This window comes from Aptenodytes patagonicus, chromosome 6, assembly GCF_965638725.1.
Source record: "Aptenodytes patagonicus chromosome 6, bAptPat1.pri.cur, whole genome shotgun sequence".
Lineage (NCBI taxonomy): Eukaryota > Metazoa > Chordata > Aves > Sphenisciformes > Spheniscidae > Aptenodytes > Aptenodytes patagonicus.
This window is the reverse complement of record NC_134954.1, coordinates 49101521-49123661: the sequence shown is the minus strand read 5'-3', so window position 1 is coordinate 49123661 and position 22141 is coordinate 49101521. Positions and strand designations below refer to the sequence as shown.

Below are 22141 nucleotides of genomic sequence, written 5' to 3'. Positions count from 1 at the left end.
CTGATATACTTATCGAGAAACAGGCTGTTTCTGCCTCTTAACTGAATAACCGTTAGTGAACAATATGAAACACTAAGTACCAAACACTATTTGAAACAGAAATCTTCTAAAATTTGGGATTTATAAAGTATTTTAAGTAAATAGCTTTGTCACCCAGATATTCATGGGTATTTCCTTACAAAGCATAACTAGATTACAGACTTAATTCATTAGCTGCTGGTAAACTATTACTTTATTGATTTGGATTTTAAGCTTCATGGATTATCCAATTGAGAAACATTACCTACAGAAGGATAGGAACAGCACAGATACCATGCAATGACAATAACTTCCAGAGTACAAGTCTAGTACACAATTAAGAGAACAATGTCAACTCAAATATTTGTTTTCCAGCAAAGGTAATCTGAAGTAATCTCTAAAACAAAGTCATTTGACTTGTTTGGTCCGGGGGGGGGGGGGGGGGAATTTCCCTCAAAGGAGAAATACTTGTTAGAGAGAATAAATTATTAAAATGGACAAGTGTTTGCAAATGACAAACAAAATGAAGGGACAATAATATTTTTACTTGTTTCTGACAGAGTTTTCCTTGTTTCTGTCAATAGTTATTAACAAAAAATCTGGTACTACACCACTTTCATGTAAGCATTCTTTATAATCATGTCTACAAAAAAGCCTGAGGATGTTTTCATCATGATTTAATCTGCAGCAAATAAACTTCTGGTGTTCCAGCTTTGGCTTTTGTGAAAGCCTGTGTCCTGCTCACCAGACAAAGTGACTGAAAAGCTTATTTTCAGAAGTAACCTGGGTACACAGGTGCCAAGTGCTATTTATGTTTCCTTAAAAAGAGGTTGCTACAATGATTATTTAATAGAGGATGGATTTTTACTATTCAGAACCTTACTAAAGACATATTAGGTTTCAATGGTACCACTAACAAAGCTGGCCACAATACACTAATTGCAATTCCTAACAATAAACTTCAGTTCTTTCCAACTAGTCTGCTTTTTCTTGATGAAGTGATTTCTGTGACTTTTTATCCAGATGTGCCACTCAAAAGCCTAGAAATCTTCCTCACCTCTTTATTTTCTCCATGTTCCATTAAGTGAACATTTCTCCATTTAAGTGTGTTCTGCTGACTAAAAAAAAGCCTCCTTTTCTGTTCACATTTAAATGCTCAGTCCCAGAACTATGGTTTCTTTCTACCTATTACAAAACAAAACATTTCAGGATGTCATCATTGCAAACACCCTAGGCTGAGCAAGAGGAGATCGCACATATGTGAAAACTTTGAATCCAGTTTGAGCAGAAAGACAGACAATTCCTTCATGGATTTCTTCCCTCCCGTTTCTCTCTCCGCTCCCCCTACTATGAAGTATCCTAAAGAAAGAAAATGGAGGCCCCTGGGTGGAAGTCACAAACTTCCAGATGATATGTTCTGACTTCTAATTATGTCATTACAGAACGCTTGAAGAGAACAAAAGGGAAACCAGCACACTAGAGACCTGCTCCCTCTGCCTCTTCTTCTAGCTCAGTAAAAGTATAAATATTACCCAAGTGAACAGCTAACAAAACAAACAAAAAAAAAAAATCAAAAAAGAACACACCACCACAACCTCAGAAGTCCCTAGACCTGGAAACATCCTTTAATCACCTGAACACAGGTGATCTGAACACAGATCTCATACACCATCCAGAGCAACCGCATACACTAACAAGTGGTATCACCAAACGCATCATATCACAAATTCTCGTCCAGTCAAAAGTCTGACACTTTCACAAGCTGCCTATCAGGAAAAGTTTGCCCACTGAGATTTCACAGTCATATCCTTTCCCTCAGGTAGCTCCTGATGCACACTATACGAATTTGAAAATCTCAGTCCTTAAAGAAGCTGTATTTCTCTACTCACAGAGTATTAAAAAGACTTCCTCATCTCCTCCTGAGATCTGCACTGCTCAATCACAGACAAAAAACTTTTTCAGGGTAGGTCTTGGACCTACCCAAGGCTAAGAAATTTAGCCTTTCATCTGCCCTAACTGCTAGTGTCAATACAAAAGCACTCTCCTTACACACAAGCAGATCAAAAAGTACCCTGCTTTCCTCACTTCAAAAAAAAAAAAAAAATCCTTACAGGAACAAAAAGCATGAAAGAAGGAAGTTACTCAGTTCATTTTCCCTTCAAAGACATGTTATGAGCACTGCTCAGAATCCAACAGAACAGAAAGCGTATGAAAAAACACACAATTTCTTGGCTTAACATTCTGGGTGAGACCTCCAGAACATAGGCTCTTTAGCCTACAGACAGGGAAAAACGTGTATAAACTCCATCTTCAGCAGCAGGGCTTCAACAGGGCTGCCACAGTGAACTACAGCTCTCAGTTTACTCTGCTCCTCTGGAAGGAATCAACAGTGACCTTCACTAAAAAAGGCAAATTCAAGATTTCCACGAAGAGCTTGGCTAGACTTGGGTCCCAAAGTCAAGTGATCAACATGGAATTGCTCACAACCCCATACCACTTGCCCAATCATTTTTTCCTTTTAGCTTACAGTATCGTCTTCTCCTTCAGAATCTCCTTGTAAGTAACCTTGCAGTAGTGAAGCTGCTATCCCCCGAACGCTCTCAAACTGCAAAAGATCACCATACATTAACACTGATGTCTTCTAAAGGAGAAGAAATTAAAATTATGGTGCCATGTGATAATTGGCAACCTTATATAGAAATGGCTCTTGAAACAGTAGAGCTCCCTACCAGGAAGCAAAGTAGTTTTGCCCAGTGTAACTAGCACACTAGATCTTGCTTCTCACTTTACCTACCAATGTGAAACGGCAGGAGGGGAAATACGCAGCAATAAAGACACTTGGAAGAGGATGCAAGATCTTTGAAGCTGAAAGCACCTTATAAACAACATCATCTTGGAACAAAGAACTAGCCAGCTTGAAATGTGACAAGCTTGTATTTATAGCGATAAAAAGCACGGATAAAAAGAATCCCCAAAAGAATATAAGGACAAGGAGAGGCATTCTAGCTCAAGCACTTAAAGAAATAAAACAAGTTTTATATGTCATGGTACTGACACGTCACACATTGTTTTCCAAATGTTCATAACAATATTTTCTGCCTGGTAGCCTTTAAACACACACTGAAGAATAGCAAGCAAATTTATTCAAAGGTCCTAAAATGACAGAAATAGTTGTTCTTTTTCAAAGCTATATAAAAAACAAACTATCAGTCTGCATCTACTTCGTGACTACAGGATGATCCAAACAACATGGCTTTGAGAAAGGAGCTCTGTTGAAGTGATACTCTGCTGCACCTTCCAAGCGTCTTTCAAAGAGCAGTAGTCTCCATAGCTTCTACTCCTCTTCCTCCTCCATGATGATGGAATAATACAAAATTGGTACACCAGCTTAAGTTTACTTCTTAAGTAAACTTCTGGAAGCTATGGCCTCCAGCTCCTGCTTTCCCAGGAAGGCATATCAGTAGCTGATCAGGATCTCTCCTCAGCCATTAGAGAAGAAACATTACCAGTTCTAGAGCCCACCACATCTTCCACACAAAACACAAAGTCAAATTTTGCCCCTTGCAGACAGAACTTAGCAAAGCAGCAAATACTGTATCATTAAAAAAATGCTTATTGCAGGATCAAGTCAGAATTATGGAGCGCAATTTAAAATTACCTAATATATGAGTGATTAATGTAAACTGGACAAAGTAACCCAAGTGAAGCCTAATAGTGCACGATGTTAACCACCTTCATCTTTCACTAAGGGTAGCTGCTAGTGAGGGAACAGTTAGCAATTTGGCAGAGTTAGAATGCCCTCTTCCAAGAATGAAACTCGGGTAAAAAAGTTGGCTCATTAATTTATGAATTATATGTATTAAAGGAGGTTTTACAAAGATATTTACTAACAACTTATTTTGACTCCTATGGATTTCCAAAGAAAGAGAGAAGTCTGTAACATGTTCTAAAATTGCTTTCTAAAAAGCGTCTCTCCTGAATGTTTAGGGTGCTTCATATACATTTTTCAAGTGTATTTTGTCCTTGATCATTAAATAAGCACACAGAGCAAATTTGCATCAAGGGATAGTAATTTTCCATGTCATGAAAAAAAGCTTATTGCAAAGTGATTATAAAACTCTGTATGAAGTGTAAGAAGGTGACAATGAATTTAGTAATTTTATGTCATAAAAGACAAACGTATGCTTACAAATGTTATCTGAAAGACTACAACAAAGTAACTCCAAAATGCTATCAGAAATGTGAGTAGTTTAGGTCATTGGGGAAAATTTTCCTTTATTAGGGTCTCCCTAGATCCCCACCACAAACCGCATTTTTGTTGGGGTTGGTTGGTTTTGTTTTGGTTTTTTTTTTTTTTGGGGGGGGGGTAGGGGGTGGGGGTGGGGGTGTGTTTTGGGTTTTGTTTGTTTTTATCTCTAAAGAACACCTTAGCAGAAGCTATCAGCTTTGACAGAACACCAAAATTGTGGCACTGAACCATAAATTGACCATTACCATAAAAAGAACTGCTAAATGAGAGACCATGTGCTCAGTATAAAACTAATTTCATGCTTTCAAAAGCACACAGTGGCTTCTAGCAAGATAGTGGCCCTGGGACTTGCAGACAGATTGGCTAATACAAATGGTGTGTGCTCCTGATGCAGTCTGCTTAGCCAAGCTTTACATGTACTGGCAGTAAATGGAAATTCTCGAATCTTCTGTCAAACAAATACACACTTATCTATAACTTTAGAGCTGAAAGCTATAAAACAGCTGCCTCATAAATATATTTAGCAGGAAAATGCATGAGCTGTCCTAGTTCCTCATTAAAAAAAAAAACTCACAGCAGTCTTTACATAGTAAGCATGGACATTTCTATAGCAAGCAAGAAAAACATTTTAATAAATATTTTTCAGCATCTTTCCTTCTTTTATTAAAAAAATTACTATCAGCAAACGCAAATATAATCATAGGTCTCACCACAAACTAAACATATTAGCAGAACAGTAATGCTTAATAAGTAACTCAGTGGAACTAATTTTTTGTGTTCTGCTATGGGTGAAATGCTCAATAAAAAACTTTATTTTTAAACACATAGGTACAAAGTCTATTTAGTTTATGATAATGCTTCCCTCAAGCTTAAAGATTTACTACTAGAACTTCACAGGCTACCTTTAGCACACTATTTGTTCCCTTAAATAAAACTTAGTGCACTAAATCTCAAATTTAACTGGTTAGGGAGAAGCGACAGTAATTTTATACCCTTCTCAAAGCAAGTTGTCAGCGCAAGTGAATTACTGGAAGCTATCCTAGGCATGACAGGTTATAACTTTCAATATTAACAATGACAGACATACGCAAGATGTCAGATCCAGTATACAATTTATTTCATTCTTTACTTTCTTAGTTTATCTGAAGAATCCGACAGCTCTTGCGTTTTACATATCATTATAACTATAATTTGAGATTTAACAAGCCAGAAAGCAAGCTCTGGTAAGAGGTATTTAGTCACACTGCTAATTAGCTTCTTTCTATAACAATAATACAGCATTACTGACATGTTCCAAAAACATTTAAAATGCATAGGAAGTCACCTACTGGAAAGGTGCCCTCTGCAAACAGCAAGCAAGAAAAGGGAGCTTGCCACATATTTAGAGTTACTTTTAATACTGAAATAAGATGAGAAGAAAAATATGCATTATATGCCTTGCCATTTTTCTTATCCCTTCCACTGGAATAACTAAAACACAAAGACATGCACACAGAAATAATGCCAAACACGTAAGCATCCACTCTTAATATCCTATCACAAAGCAATTCAGTGAAGTTTAATAATAAAAATCATGCTCACCTCTACTGGGAATCCCACTCCACATTATGGCAATACTATTTAAGCAGCTTAAACAGCAACCAAGTTACATAAACAAAACTTCCAGTATGTGACCAATATGATCTACGGTGCTACAGAGACTTGGCTCCAGCCCTGATCATCTGTGTGACAGTACACTGTTATACCAGTGCAGCCTCAAACCTTCCCAGATGCCGGCTTATTGCATTGCTCATTGAAAATCCTTCACACGCTGGCAACATTTTAGGGAAGGACAAGCACGCTCTGAGTCATTTGTAAAGAAAGCAAAGCAATTTCAGTTCTGTATCTTCATGCGTACCGAAACACAGAGCACTGTCAAAGTAGAAGTCTGAGGTGAATTTATGCTGAGAAACAGGCAACCCAAGCCTTCATTATCAATGCATGGAATCAGCTACAGTGATAAAATTCAAACGAACCATTAAAAAAAAGGATATGATTATGAAAGGCTCTACAGATTCAGCTCCAAACCACACAGAACGAAGAATCATCTATCTAGACTGGGTAAATGTTAAAAATAGCTCTGTCTTTTCTACAATGAACACAAGACAGAGGAGAATCAGTAGCCTGTATTGTGATGGGGTTCGTTATTGGAAAAAAATCCAGCAATGAAAATTAATGATTCTTCACAGCTTTTCTAAATAAGATTAATTTACAATTATACAAATGAACAAATAAGTACTTTTTAACCACAAAGTCTATTATATATAAACAAATAGGATATCTATTACAGAGAAGCATAAATATTTCGATGAAAAATTTTAGAATACTGACCCAGCAAAGATCTGTACAGTCCAGCAGATTAAGTATTTGAACAACAACAACAACAAAAAAAAGATCAACAACTAAAAACATGACATTACACGGCCAATGCCTTTTTCTTTCAAAACCAACAATAATTTTTAATTACTTACTATGAAAAACCTCCATGGCTTATTAAATCCATGCTCTTCCTACTCCCACACAGACTTCCCACTATGTAAATCTTTTTGTCTTTTCAGATACTTCATACATTTTCTTTCCCAAAAAAGGTAAGAGGGCATCTGTTGCTGTGCATACTCACACCCACAGAGATACACAGTATAATAAGAATCAGATGTAATCACAACTAGGTTAAGTTTGCAAAGAAATAGAAAGACATTGGAGTTTTTATTATAATACCTGTACAGTTATCCAAATATACTACTGTGTCATGAGACAACTATGAGAGAAATTTTGGCAGGATCTGATCCCAGATGAGGATACTTACCATACAGAGAGAGTATCTGATTTACTTTTGCAAGATAACAATAATAAAAACATCTTGACTTTATTATTTTTTTTCAGTCATTTTAATACAGAAATCACTGTTGGAAATGCATACTGAATAAAAACAATGACTCTGCATTTATAGATCCCTTTTCATCTCAGCCGTCCACACCTGTAAACTGTGGATCATATCCTTCAAAGAGACTGAACAAATCCTCGCAGCAACATAAACTCAACTAATTTCAGTAGCTCTCAGGCCATTGAGCTGGGCTGTTTAAATGACAAGGGAGACCCCCCAACCTGAGCAGAAGTTGTGTCATCACCACTCCTGCAGCCATTCTTAGCTTGAAATCATGGCTGGTGAGCAGCTGTATTTTTGGTCCTAGACTCTAGAACATCTGATTATCTGATGTCTTAAATGCTGGTTCTTTACCACAGCATAATTGCCCCTGAAGACAGGTTAAACTCTCCAAGAAAGAATTTTGCAGAGAATTTTGATACAAGAATATATTTATGCAAACTAGTGGTAAAGAGTGCCAACTGTGGTAGCCAATTTTAGTTTGAAACCCTTCCCCACTCCACCCAAAGCAGCACACCCCATAAGCTGCTTTTTTCCATACTAGCCACATATTCCATTTGATTGCTTACAAATGTCATTCATGTGTGCTCCCCACCTCCAAGAGAATGAAGTGGAGGCTACAAATAAATAATTGGTCTGATAACCTTTACCAACTTCAAAAAAAGGTTGGGTTTTCTTTTTTCCATTAGGGAATTTTTTAATGTTTTGCTCTAATGCAACTTGACAACTACTTAAAAACAACCAACCTCAATGAAACAGTAACTTCCCATTTTTTTTTCCTTGAAGACTACCAGTAAGTACACATATCATCTACTTCTTATTTTTATGAGTTTTACCACTACTTTCACAGTGCAGCTACTCAAATGGAGAATGAAGTATTATAGATACAGTTTGTAGTTATTTGCAAACAAGAAACCATCTTTAATGTCAGCTCTGTCCCTTGATATTAACTCTCATCATCAACATTTTGTAAGGAGTATCAAGTGCACCAAAGCAATATAATAAATCCCTTTAATTTCAAAGCAGCTAATCATGACTGCTGTGACAGAAAAATAGCAATCACTTATCATAAATACATTTCATATTGTAAGAAAAATGTTAACTTATGTAACATTACATATTTCTTAAGTTGTGGAAGATATTCAAATGATGGAAAGAATGTGGAACCATCTACCAAATGCAATCTCGTTCAAAAGACCACTGAATAAGAAAAGAAGTCAACATATCCTGTAGTGAGAAGCAAAATACTAACAGTTTCTCAACAGCTCACTGATCTAAGTTGCATTACAGAAAGGTAACTCTTTTTAAAATTATTATTATTATTATTATTATATTGGAAAAAGGTAATAGTTTTGCTTTTTAGCAAAAGAATCTAATCCAAATAGAGTAGTAAAATAGGATAGCAAAATGGGGAGCAACCTCCCTTTCACACAGGGGGCAGAGGGAGAAAGCCCCGAAGCGTTGCTCCACTTTGTGCCCCCACAGCAGCAGCTTTTTTCAAACTGCTTTCCAAAAGGTTGGGCTGTAGGCAGCAGATGTGGAAGGCAGAACAAGCACTGACCTTCTACAAGTCTAAAAAAAGCTTTGGCGTAACACAAGAAAGAGTAAGCTCACAGTGCTTTCTACTATCCTCCTCCTCCTCTTCTCTATACACACCAATTCTTCTTTTACACACCAATTCTATAGCTATGCACGCACGCATTTAGTAGGACTCAGGTCACAAACTTTTTCAAGATACTTCTGGTTGCTGCTTAGCATTCCTCTGAATACTTGGTAGAATAATTCATAAATATCTTCTGTAATAAAAGTCAGATTATCCTTGTTCTTTTTTTTTAGAAAAATGAAAGACAAACATTGATAAGGAATTTGAGGACCTAGATCAAGAGGCTTAAAGTAAGCAAAAATTCTGTTCTCCATTAAGTTGGCACAAAGCAGTCCTAGATGGCAACTAAGCTACCTGTCAGAAAGCTAGTCTTGGCCCAGCTAAGGATTCAAACCTACATACAAAGACCTCCATTTAGGATCAGATTCTTCTGACAATTAAAATCCAAGGAAAAACTCCACTGAAATCCGAGTAATGCACTGCAGTTTCTTTCTGTTGTAACAGACCATCGTTTAATCCTGCACCGACCTAGTCTCCTGGCAAAGTAATTTTTTACAGTTTCATTTTAAAAAAAAAAAGTCTTCCTCATATGCACCAGGCCAAAGGTGGGCGTGTAGATTTAAGACTAGCTGGAATAGTTTCAGAATAATTTCTCAACATCTACCAATAGTCAGTTTTACTTTTTGAGAGAAAGAAAAAGTCAAATGCTTAGAAAATTAATTATTAATCTAAATCAGATATTTAAGAAGGTCCATTTCATTTGACATAGCTGAAGACACTCTTCACACTTCCTAACTCTAGACATTTGGCAAACTAACATGCAAGTTAGCTATATAGTCCATGGATCCTCTGAAGGATAATTCTGAGCACTTTAACTGTAAGCCTCCCTGCCTCCATTAACCTGAAAGGATGCCTAGACTTCCTGTTTAATATGGCATCGCACAAGGAGGCAAAGCAGTTCTTATCTCTATTGCCAAAAGTGAAGATCTGCCTTCTCCATACTTCCTTGTTCTTCTCCCATGTCCAAGATTGCTGTTTTACCTTCTCCCTTGCACTAGCATTACCAAGCCCTTTTTGTGACCTGATCTAAGTGATGAACACAACAGAAGTCTAGTCATTTATGTATTTATTTTGCTAGTTTAACAAATCCCTGGCTGTCATTGCTGTGAGCCAGATCGCACAACTGTGTGTTGATAATCTCTCAGGAAATCATCCTGATTATTTCCTCAGTATCACAGGGAACACATTAACCTGTAGGACTCTTCCCTACAAAGAGTCACAGCATAGGGGCCCGCAACATTTTCAAAACTGTCCTGCAAGGTCAGAGATTTCAAGAGCAAAAAGGCAGAGCTGCTACCAGAATACACTGCCAGAGGACTGACATCCCAATCTCACTTCCAGCCAAACCTACAGAAAGATCTTCAAACGGGCATTAATGAGAGGCATCTGGGCCCTAAAGCACATTTGCTGTTTAAAACAGCCTAGGACCCAGGAAAAAGTGATTCTGCTTTGCCCGCTTCTAGAATTCAGGCACTTTCTGTAACAAAAATGAAACTACCCTACCCATTTCCAGGGATCTGTAAAATTTGGACTTCGATAGGTATTTCTAGTACACTCAGTCTTAAAACTACACCAACCGTTCCCATGGGGGCAAAGGAGAGAGAATCAGGAGATTCACCACAAGATACCACCGCAGGGAACAAGTAATGAGAATTCAAGGAGCAAAATCGGTGTCATCTCCAAATGAGAACTGGGGGAAATATAACGAACTCATCCACAAAACTGGCCACAGCATATATTAACAAACAACTCGCTGTTATCCCTACAGTCAGCTTGCTTAATAAAAAAGGCTTAAGAAAATAATAGTAGCAGAACAAGCCAACAAAACCCACGGCCGTGGCTCATTCGCTTAATCGCCCGGGCTGCAGCACCATCTCGTGGAAGCCTTGCGATCCCGCAGTCACGCCGCCTTTCCTGCCTGCAAAATGCTGCCCCCTCCTATCTTTATTTCCTAAACAAGTAACTCATTAGCTATCTGTCAAGCAGCTAAGGAGGCAAGCAATCTTAAATTAGCCGAGTTCGTACCACACTCTTAAAACTGGTTCTTCTCCCTTTGAAGAGCAGATACCTCAGCCCTTGTTTTCAGGGTGGCAGGTGGGATTTCAGGTACCCCGAGAAGCTGTGACTGTCAGGTCACATCGCCGCTGCAGGCTCCAGCAAGACGTGCTGCTGAAAAGCTTTTAACAGACCCACTCCACAATACGTTTCCCCAAGGCTGCAATAAACTACCCTTTCTTTTCCTGCTTATAGGAGATAACTGAAATAATTTCCAATTCAAGCTGCAGAAGCAAATACACGCTTTCTTATTTTCCTGAAACTTCATTTATTTCCTTCTGGCAGAAGCCTGGCCGTACATCAGATATGCCTGGCACAAGGGTAGGAATGGCCCTTGGGAATGGTATCACTGACAAACTTCAGCCTGAGCTGCAGTAAGACAGAATGGGTACGAATGGTAATGAACAATCACTAACATAAGCAATAGCGAAGGCTCTAACATCGTGTGCAATGTACTTTTCCAGTAGAATACCGTTTTCTTCACACACAATTTTTAACACCAATCTAAAGAAAATGAGGAGTTCAATGAGTGGATCAAATCATCAAAGCCTTCTCATTTAGTCAATTAATTTCTCAATTTGGTCAATATAAAGAAAAGCAGCTGTAAACTTTATTTTATATGCAATTTTACTTGCTATGAAGTAACTGAAATTGCAGGTACAGGTACAATAGCAAAATAGCTTCTAGATTTCATTAATGGGGTGGAGGAGGCAAAATAAACAAGACTCTATAGAAACAGAGTAGGCTTTTTAGAAAAATATGTTGCTAAATACCTTTTGAAATCTATGACAATTGTACCCTTACTCTACATATAAAAAACACCTTTAAAGTTATCTCTAAAAAGATATTTAGACTTTCAATATATAAACCCCCTCATCTATACATTGTATAGTATTTTTGCCAAGACCTAGAATTCCACAGTTATCAAATCTTAGTAAACTTTTCAATAGCGGTACAACAAGGACCATTACCTATTACTGAAAGTTACAAGCAACAAATTGAGGTTATAGTTGTAAAACACAGTGGAAGTCAACAATTAAAAGGATGCTTTATAACAACCTGAGGCCACCTGTCAGAGAGGACCTCAGAAGAGGATGAATATGAAAATGTCTCATGACTCCTTTGTGTTCATCCCCATTTGGAAGAAAGCCCACCAAGAGCCAAGGAGGCTGGAGGCAGTGATGGTGTACAGATCAGTTCTGTCACACAGGATCAAGACAGTTCTGGCAGGTCCGTAATCCTGGTTTCTGTACTGTCAATGAGTATTTACAGTCATGTATATTTTATAGTCACCTTATTTTCCTGCAGAAATATTATTAATTTCACATTCATCTTATGAAGACAGAGGAAAACTCCAACCACAGATTAGCAGGAACCTTTACAGAAAGCTTCCTGAGGTGTGCTGAACTGTTCACTACCTGGCTCATTAGAAGGGATTGTAGTTATAACAATGGAGTATGAGAGGGGCTATTTGGTTCCTTCACACGTGGAATAAGGTCTGTTCACTGATGAGGTGAGATGAATATAATTGTTCTCAGAATTAATTCTGTTTACAGTGTTAGCCAAAGAAATGGGAAAGGCAGACTTCTATTACAAGGGGTAATAACACTCCAGGGGACATGAATTAAAACTGAGCCTGGATAATGTCAATTTATAAGAAAATCAGTTTCTACTTACCTTTGGAAAGTGTTCTTTGAGAACTACATTTCAGTAAATCTTGTTCTCCTACTGGCTCTTAAGCAGTATATTAAATTGTCTATGTAATAATAATAATAAACTGTCTATGCAAGGCATTTCTTTCTTTTAAATGCTATGAAACCAACACCCTTCAGCTATGAAAACAGAATGCCTATTTCAATGTGCACTGGATAGACCAGCATAACTAGTAAATAACTTAGGATATAGTCTAATATAGAGATCAGTGAACAAAGCACAAATAAACATGAATTTTTACTCCTAAGCTATACAGTAACCCCAAAGCATGTGTTCCAGCAAACGTAAAATATTCTCAGCATCAGAGCATTCTTTGAGCAATGGTGCCAGAGCATCAGCTGCGATCCCCAGGAATGACAGCAAAGACATCAGGTGCAGGGGTCCAGCTAACAAAAAGCAACAGAAAACATACAGTGCAAACATTTCAAAGGTTTTCTATCAGCACACAGAGGAATTCAAATTAAATTAGAACGTCTCATAGATATTAAGTTATTTTAAGAATGCACACAATTAAGTAATTTAGGTGTTACTCAATAGGAATTTAATCTTTTGGACCACGGGCCTTACCCAAGTGATACCCTTACACTACTTGGTGCTAAACCAAACAAAACAATACCACAGACTTCAAGAAAAGTCGAATTCAGGTAACAAGAATCAAAATCAAAATCAGAAAAAAAAAAAAGAAAAAGCTTAACCCTTTAATGCAGAGTTTGACTGTTTCTATACAAAAACAAACAACCCCAAAGCAAATCCCCTCAAGTGGCTAATAAAAAAACCCTCCAATAAAATTAATAAAACTTTTTTCATGAAGATTTGAGATGTTACTTCAGCAATACTGTGTGTTAATAGACAGCAACTTTTGCTTCTTCTAGACAATAATTCCTTAAACCTGCAGCATTTTGTTTATCTGAGAACCAGAAAGGATGACTTGCTATACTTGCGTAAGATGTAAAGAATACTTTTTAAGATCAACTTGGGCCCTTTTGGATTCTACAGAATGTCAACCCCCCCTGAATTTTCTTTAACAAGATAAATGGAAAGGAAAAAAGAATCTATTTCAACTATCAGTAAGAAAAGCATCCTTAAAGTACTCTAACAAATTCTCTTCAATCTGGAAGAGAAAAAGGATAATCCTGCAGCAAAATCCTTAAACTATGAACATCAAAGCAAGAGACCATATGGCACACCAGGACCCCTTAAAAAAGGGAAGGAGAGTCACAGCATCCTTACTCTTACAACCATATCATTTGTTCCATGTGTTCACTTTCCTATATGTGTAGAGAAGTAAGGAAATACTACATTTTTCTCAGAATAGCTACGAGCTGAGTCTTAACACTGAAATAAAAAACCCTAGCAAAAAAGCACATTATGTGTTTGCACCTTTACATTATGCACGTTAAAATGCATTTTGCCCAAGTATTTGGGACCTTTGTTTTGCCCAGTAAGTAAAAATTATTATTTCAAATTACTTCTCACTTGAATGAGAGTAATTAAAACCCAGACCACTGAAAGCAGAAACAATGAAAGGGCCAGGCCTGTAAATTCCAGCTGTCATCCTCCTCTTCCCACCACTACACTTCTTTTAAAAGCTTCTCCTGTACCTGTAGCATCCTTCCAGAACTTTGTTTTGGGAACAAAAGCAGATGACAAAATACATGACTATTTAAACCCACAACAGCTACTTTTAAATAGACCATGTCTCAACTACATGAGGCCCAACACAGCCATTAATCATGCATTAATGCAATATTGCCTTAATACAAGTTGGCTTCACAGGAAAAGAAACACACCAGTAATTCTGAACATGGCAAACTATTATTAACTACTAGTATCAATTTATATTAAGTTTAACGGTTATGTTGGGTGGGGAAGGTAGAGCTTAAAAGCTTCCTCAGATCTCTTGACCAAAATCCAACATCTCATACTAATCATGTACCTGTGCTTGTACTTGCAAACAAAGCACCAGGAGCTGTACTTGTAGGGAGCTTTCCATTATTTAGCTGCTTCACTCTTTTCAGGTGAGACTTCCCATTGTAATGAACTTGAGCTTGTGCTGCAGAGTTCAGCTGTATATTGCACACTTCACAGAAGGAAAACAGTATCTTCTTTTTTTCTTTGCTTAATTGATAGTCCTGTCTGTCATTCCTCAGCCCTTTTTCTTCAAAGCCCCGTAGAACAGCTGGTTGATTCATAATCCCATCTTCAAAGACATGGTCAGGACTTAATGGACGCTTCATACCTACAAAGCAAACAGACAAAATTGTTACTAGAAGCCAACTAATAATGCTTACTACTAAATCAGCATTTTCTTTTTTAAAATGCTATACAACATGAACCAAAGACCAGTTCCAACAAATAAGGTTCGAAATTGCAGAGGCGTCGCTTAATAGAGAAATAAACGCATTTGTGACACACCGCAGAGCTCAGAAATGATAAGTTTGCAATATATCACAGTCTGCGCACAACGACAGCTCACAACAGCTCATTATTTTGTTCTGCAAGCTCTCTATTTTAAAGCAGGTTTATTATTGCATCTCTAGCAGAGGTTAAGGTTATTTTCAAATACATTTCCTCCGCCTCACTAAGCACTGGTTCCAGAGCTTTTCACTTTCCAATGCCCATAGCAGTACCCATTGCCCCAAATACAATTATTCAACAAACAGGATGCTGACAAGAGATGTTACTGAAGCACTGGAAGACAGTAGGCTGTTCAAGTGAGACTAACGAATACCTTCCGCTTTTATATACACCCAAATCTTCAGCCTTCAAAAAAGCAGTAAGATGTCATCTATAGTAGTCCATCAATACCTTCACAGTTAAAACTACTATACAGAGAAATGCCAGCTAGAAGTTAGTCTTGAGAGAGCTACACAAATACACAGTAAATGACAGTCCCTGGACAACAATCCAAGACCCTGAAATATGCACTTGTCCCTAGAGAATAAAATCCTCATCATGATAAATGAACTGAGCTGCACAAAGAACAGTTTTATATATCTGGGGGGAAGGTAGTAGGTGTGTATTTTATTGAAGGTATGCTGCTCAACCAGTAAAGAAGAAGGTGAGAGGGCTCTTTATAAGGGGGAGAAGGGTCTAGGGTAGCTCAAATAGAAAATATTTCTGTTTTCTTGGCTAAACAACTTGCTGTTTACTCTTTATTCTTTCCCACCACCACCCAAATATTCTGGATCAGACGAAGACTGGCTCAGGGAGCTCTTTCCAGACAAGAGTGCACCTATATTCAGCTTTCAGAAGCAAAGAGGCTTCAAATGCAAGGTCTCTTTTTCAGCCTGGGAACCGGAGCAGCACAGATCTTTGTGCATACCTACCACTCTGCTAGACAGGAGGAATGAGAGAGACCACACCCCTACGCACACAAAACGAAACACAAAAGCAGTCGTAGCAATCCTCCTCAAAACAGTGTAGTATTCGCAAGCAATACTAGAATACCCCTCTCGTTATCCAGACAAGCGTATTACCAGGAGAAAGTCTGTTTGGTTCTTTGGCACAGGTATGTAAATGGAAACAGCTTCAGAAGTAGGTTATTTAAAGAGTCATTTATATGGCAGATGGAGTATTTCATCACATTCTTAACTCTAGCCCATGCTTAGAATTTTAGTATTTGTACAAATTCCTCCTCAAGCATGATTCACCTATCAAGTATTCTAAATAAACAATTCATAGTCGTAATCATGTATTTGTTTCATATAACTGACAGTTCTGTCATCAAATAAAAAAAAATATAGACAGTACATTCATTAAGATATATATCACATCAAATATTAAAACAAAAAATGATTATTAAAAATAATTGTAGGGCCCAGGCACCTAATTGCTTTTAAAAACAAAATACTAGTGATCCTGAAAACCTAGGCTAGACACTGTCACACTAAATCATTTAAGCGTAAGTATCATATTTCAAGGCAAGCAACCAAGATCCTCCACTCAGCTGAGCTTAGATGACATTTTCATCTGAGAATTTAATCTGCTTAGAGCTTTGGTATTTGTTACTTTTCAATGTATTTTTTAAATCATAAATAACTTCCCCTATTCCCTTTGTTTTCTGTATATTTTTATTTCAACAGCACTTTTGTAGTTTTTGTTCCCTGAAGTAAAAGGTTTTGAAACAACAGTATTTGTTGTTTTAGATTGTTTTAGATGCTATAAACATAGAAACATAATTATTTAATAATAAAATAGGTAAAAGTTTAAAAATCCTGGCTTGTCAGAAATCTCATAAGTTTGATTGCAGAAAGCAAATAATAATTCAAAATATAATTCAGTAAGTATTTCAATAATCTGTAAGATCTTAATGGAACTCGGTTTGGATACATTTAAAAGTGGCAGGGGCGAACATCTGCATTAGGAAGCTGCATGGACCAGAAGGCAGACTGATGGAGCAGACAGCTGCTGCTGAGTGCCTGTAACAGCACCAGAACCTTTCAAAGGGGGTTTATTTTGGAAAGCATCAGCCTGGTACTGCATTAGCCCATTATCACTGCAGCACAAGACACATGCACTCCTGGACTGCACGTTTTGGTTTACTTTCATCCAAAGAAACGAAACCTTTCAGTTGGTAAAGTCTGAGACTGCTGAAATATGAACGAAAGCAGGGTTAATGGGGAAAATCAGAACACTTGCCTCAAAAGTGCACTCCTGACATGACCAAAAATGTTTTTAATATGGACACACCCAGAAAGAACAACTGAGCATAGCAAGGACTCAAACACCACACCTACACCCTAAGGCAGCATCCCAGCTGCCAGCTTAGAAAGAAAATTAACCTTCAGACAAAAAAAAAGAAACCACTGTCCAAATTTCACCTTTTTTTTTTTTTTTTTTTTTTTTTTTTTTTTACAAACAGAATAGTTTTAAACTCACTTTTACGACAAAGTACTGTCTTAGTTGCATGAACACAGGACAAATGAGTCCTTAAAGCAATCTCTTGCCATTAATTTAAGAATTAAAAACCACAAGCTGAAATTTTAAAATAACCCTGATCGCCTAAAGCTCTGCATCTAAATTAAAAGGTGACCTGATTATAAGCAGCACTGACCTCCCAACAACTGCTGGGAGCAGCAGATACAAAGCACTTCTGAAAAAATACCTACACTGAGCATCTTAAACCTTGGCTTTAGGAGGGCATGCAGCAGCATACACTGAGTAGTCCAACCCTGGAGAGGACCTGTACTTGCAGCCAGAAACCAAACCATGCTAGCCCTCAGAAGCCTGCCTGCTCGCATGCAGAAGTCCAAGCCCTCATCTTCCTGGGATTTCACAGACCTGAATATTTGGTATGGCAAATCATCTGTGTTTGAAAAGCTTTGTCCAGTCCCTTCTAAATTGTTTAAGAACAAAATGTTGATGGCAAACATCCACCGAGATTTTACAGCATACACATCTTTCACACAGTAATACAGCTTTTACCATAACTGATCACTTCTTGTGGTGTATGTATTTGTTCAAAAAATGAAAAGGTTATTACATGAAAGGTCCCATTTGTCTTTGAAATTCTATCTCCTTCCCTTCTTCTTTTAAAGTTAGGGTTGGAAAAACACACCTTTAAAAACACCTTCTGAAATGTCCTGGCTCTAGAATATACAGAACAAGTACAATTCTGCATTGAGTCAGTGTAAGAATCTCAACATGAATGCAGATGTATTTTGTAAGAGGTAACCTTTCTTTAGGCGGCTACCTGAATGCTTTACACTTATGAAAGAAACTTGTACATACACATTAAATTGTAATTAAAAAAAAAAAAAAAAAAACACAAACCAAACATCTTGAGCATTCTTCCTATTCTCTACATTTCTTAGTCACTCAAATTTATGCAAGCGAGCATCTGGCAAGTGTCTTTTTCCTTCAAAAAGAGCTTTTCAGTGCAGACAGATTTTGAAGAGTTCTGGATGGTACTTATTCTCACTCACCAGGAGTCAGATATGAAATGGGGCCATTTTGTTCCTCAGGCTTACACATAGCTCAGTAACATTATCACGTAACAGAAACAGCTACTTGAGACTATAGTCAGTGAACTGAGAATAAAGAGAAGTTACATGATCATTACATTCTGCGAAATCAAACAAATCATTTAGAGTAATAGTTATAGATGGAATTGTTAAGTATTTAGAAGTAGGTTTAAGACTAAAAACAAGAGTAGGAGTTCATTAAAAGGGAGAAAGGATGGAAATTATCATATGGGGAAAATACAACAGATCAATCCTGTGAGTTCCCGCTTTTGTATAACCTGGATACAGCACAGTATAAGCCAAGTTGCAGCAGCAGCTGATACATAACAATATCCACAAATTAAAACGTCCCATACAAAAAGGACATGATTCTGTGAATCACACTGGAGTGACACACACATTACAAAGGTAGTGCTGTATCACTGTAGTTGTATTTACCCAATGACTTAGAGGACTAGACCCAATTAAAACTGAAAAGTGAGAACGTGAAAACAAGAAAAAAAGCAGGAAACAAAGAAAAGCATTCAAGTATGTTAGAAAACATCCAGCTGAAATGATCTGGAAAAATCTGAGTCCGTAAAGGGATTGTATGCCATATTCATCTTTCATAGCTACTTCTTACAAACGTTAAGTTTCTGCTTCAAACCAGATATACTCATTTTCACTCTGATCAAAACCGCAAGAGGAAGCAATGCAAGTATAAGAGCTTTTCAGGTATTTGACATAAACTGTTACCAGGCTAAACAAGTTGGTCCCCCCCCCCGTCACGTTTCCTCCCCAGTACACAGAACTGTGATCGATCTGAATAGATTATGCAAACAATACTGGTGCAAGAATAAATTAGTGATTTATGACACCACAGTAAAATTCTTAGGTGTCATGAGAAATCCCTGTTAGGATTTCTGAAACCACATCTTCTCAGCCTCTTGCAGCTGGCAAAGAAATGTAAGTGTGGACATCCTTTGTACTTGAAGCTCAAGGCAATTAGCCTTTCAATTTAGCTAATTTACTTTTAAACAGAGTTGTGCTTTCAGAGGAGCTACAAAGAAGTATTATATATAGTACACTGCTGTAGGTGAGAATGTACAAATCTTTACTCAAAGGAAGTAAGTTTTCGTTATCCTAATGAATTCGTGATGGTTACGTGAGGCATTCTTTTCCTGAGTGCTGGTCTAAACTTTTGCAACGCCCATTCCTAATTAGTTGATACTTCAAAGAACCACTATGCTGGAAATGTAATTAGACTGCCGTCCCTCTGTGGATCTGTGCCAGGTAAGCAAAATAGAAAACGTATTTTAACAACTTACATATGGGCAAAGAGAATTTTCTCCTTTAGCCTTTGGAAATAGTCAAATGAATTACCAAAGACACAGGAACTAATATAAAAATTAACTGGCTTTCTATATTGTTACATTCCCAAAAAGGTTCATTCAGACAACTGGGGGAAAAAGAGAAAGAGAGAGAGACCCAAGACTGAGCGCTTATGCTGTACACCTCTCAAGCACCTCCTATGGGGAAAAACTATCTATGCAGATGCACCAGTGAAGTCTGCATGCATGCCTTAAGAGCTGTGGTCTTGCACTGGAGCAAGTATGATTCCATAGTTCCTCATCTCTGCCATAAAACACTTGCACACACGAAAAAAAAAAAAAGAAAAAAACCCAACCAGTTTTAATGCCTCCAGAGCATTATTCAAAAGAAACTCACTAAAGGCATTATTTAAACGAAACTCACTAGAGCTGCTTTTGAGAAGTCTTATGACCTTTCTTATATTTTTAGACAGTATTTCCCAAACATAGATAAACTATCGAGAGGCATATGGTTTGCACCATCTGGGCAACAAGTTCTATTGGGATACTGTGGTGAACAGCATATGCATAGTGCCTGGTGCACAGTATCCTACAGTGTTAAAAAAGCACTAGAGACTATTTTGAAGCCAACCTTGAAAAATCCCCCATATGTTTAAGGGACCATTTTCCTTTCAGAAGATGTATTCCTCTTTCTTTCAGTACAAATCAAAACAGAGAACTGCCATATTTAATCTTCATCTTGTTCTGAAATTCCTCAAGGAGGCATCACATTCTGCAATGTTTCCACTTGTCAAACTATTTATTACCCATCTATACAAATCCAATGAACTCTTCCTTATTTCTTTCATCTCTGCTCACAAAGCACATAGAATGTTTTAATTCAAAGTTACAGTAAAAACTGGATAGTTCCAAAAAGTACATACATTTTTATTGCTTGTGACAGATAAAGAATAATCAGTTAATCATGGCACACTGACCAAACCAGGTTAAGTAATATTTTAGCCTGTATTTTGATGCTGGTTTATCAATGCAAAGAGGAATAGGAAGTCAGCTTGCTATTCCTGTGCATGAAAAGTTTTGAATGATGTAGTATGACAAATGGCTGACAGCCTCTTCACTAACACATTTTAGAATATTTAACATTTGAAGGAGATTCTTTTTAAACTACAAAAACAGATGGTTGTTTCACAACATAAACATTAGCTGTTCAGTACAAGGTAATTCAGAAAACCGAAAACATTCAAGTAGCTAATATTTTGCTTTGTTCTACCAGCAAATTGTCCATGTTAAGGAAACCTAAAATTAGACCTACTGTACTAGACTGTGAGCTCAGCTAAACTGGAGTAAATAAAATCACTCTCGACTTAGATTATCACAGACTGTGGTTGCATGTGCCCATGTTTGTAGCTAGCTCTAATTATTAGGTTGATCCTTTCCTCTTTAGCCCCTGTACTTACAGATTTCTGCATGCTTAACATTAACAAGAATAGATTTACACATCAACTTATTTGCAAAAGACATATATCCTCACCTGACATAACATATCTGACTGCTGCCAAGAAAGTTAATCAAGTTTGGAGTCCAGACAGCTATCTTGGATTATGCTTCAAGAGAAACAGATAGTTTTCCAGCATTATCGTAACATGATTTTGCTTGATGAACCATTTGACAAGTTGGTGCCTTCTACTCAGGAATCTGTCACTAAGCCATTACTTACCTTCAGTTAACTTGCACTCTACTTTAAGTACTCTTATTTAATTGTAGAAGAATGTCTAGATGCCCAAAGTGTCCAACACATGGTTGTCCATGTCATCTTAGACTTCTGTCCTCCCCTACCACATGCATAAGTCTATCAGAGAGAACAGACCTGCCAGGAAAATGGCTGCTCAGCTCCCTCAGCTTTCTCCATCAGCAGGTCTGTTGTATAAATCCATACAACTTTCCTGATAACACACCAGGGGTGGCAGTGTGGTTATCTGCAACACATTCAGCCAGGTACCACATAGCCCAGTCTCTGTGTTTCAGTGTCCTCATGTGCTGGTTTTGGCTGGGGTAGAGTTCATTTTCTTCACAGTAGCTAGTATGGGGCTATGTTTTGGATTTGTGCTAAAAACAGTGTTGATAATACAGGGATGTTTTCGTTACTGCTGAGCAGTGCTTACACAGAGTCAAGGCCTTTTCTGCTTCTCACCCCACCCCACCAGCGAGTAGGCTGGGGGTGCACAAGAAGCTGGGAGGGGACAC

The 22141-nt window shown here is 37.6% G+C and overlaps 1 protein-coding gene across 5 annotated transcripts in view; it reads right to left on the bottom strand.

Moving 5' to 3' along the window:
• ZNF385B (zinc finger protein 385B) overlaps positions 1-22141 on the bottom strand; it is a 178205-nt gene that overhangs the window by 129762 nt on the left and 26302 nt on the right. For 2 of the 5 annotated variants that reach the window (XM_076342501.1, XM_076342500.1), the window contains exon 2: positions 14558-14860. In XM_076342501.1, the coding sequence (XP_076198616.1) occupies positions 14558-14858 (301 nt within the window). In that variant the 5' untranslated portion in view covers positions 14859-14860. Of the gene's footprint in view, positions 1-5848; positions 6227-6777; positions 6936-14557; positions 14861-22141 lie in introns of those variants that run through there. The other 3 variants (XM_076342505.1, XM_076342509.1, XM_076342504.1) reach the window with 3 other exon arrangements.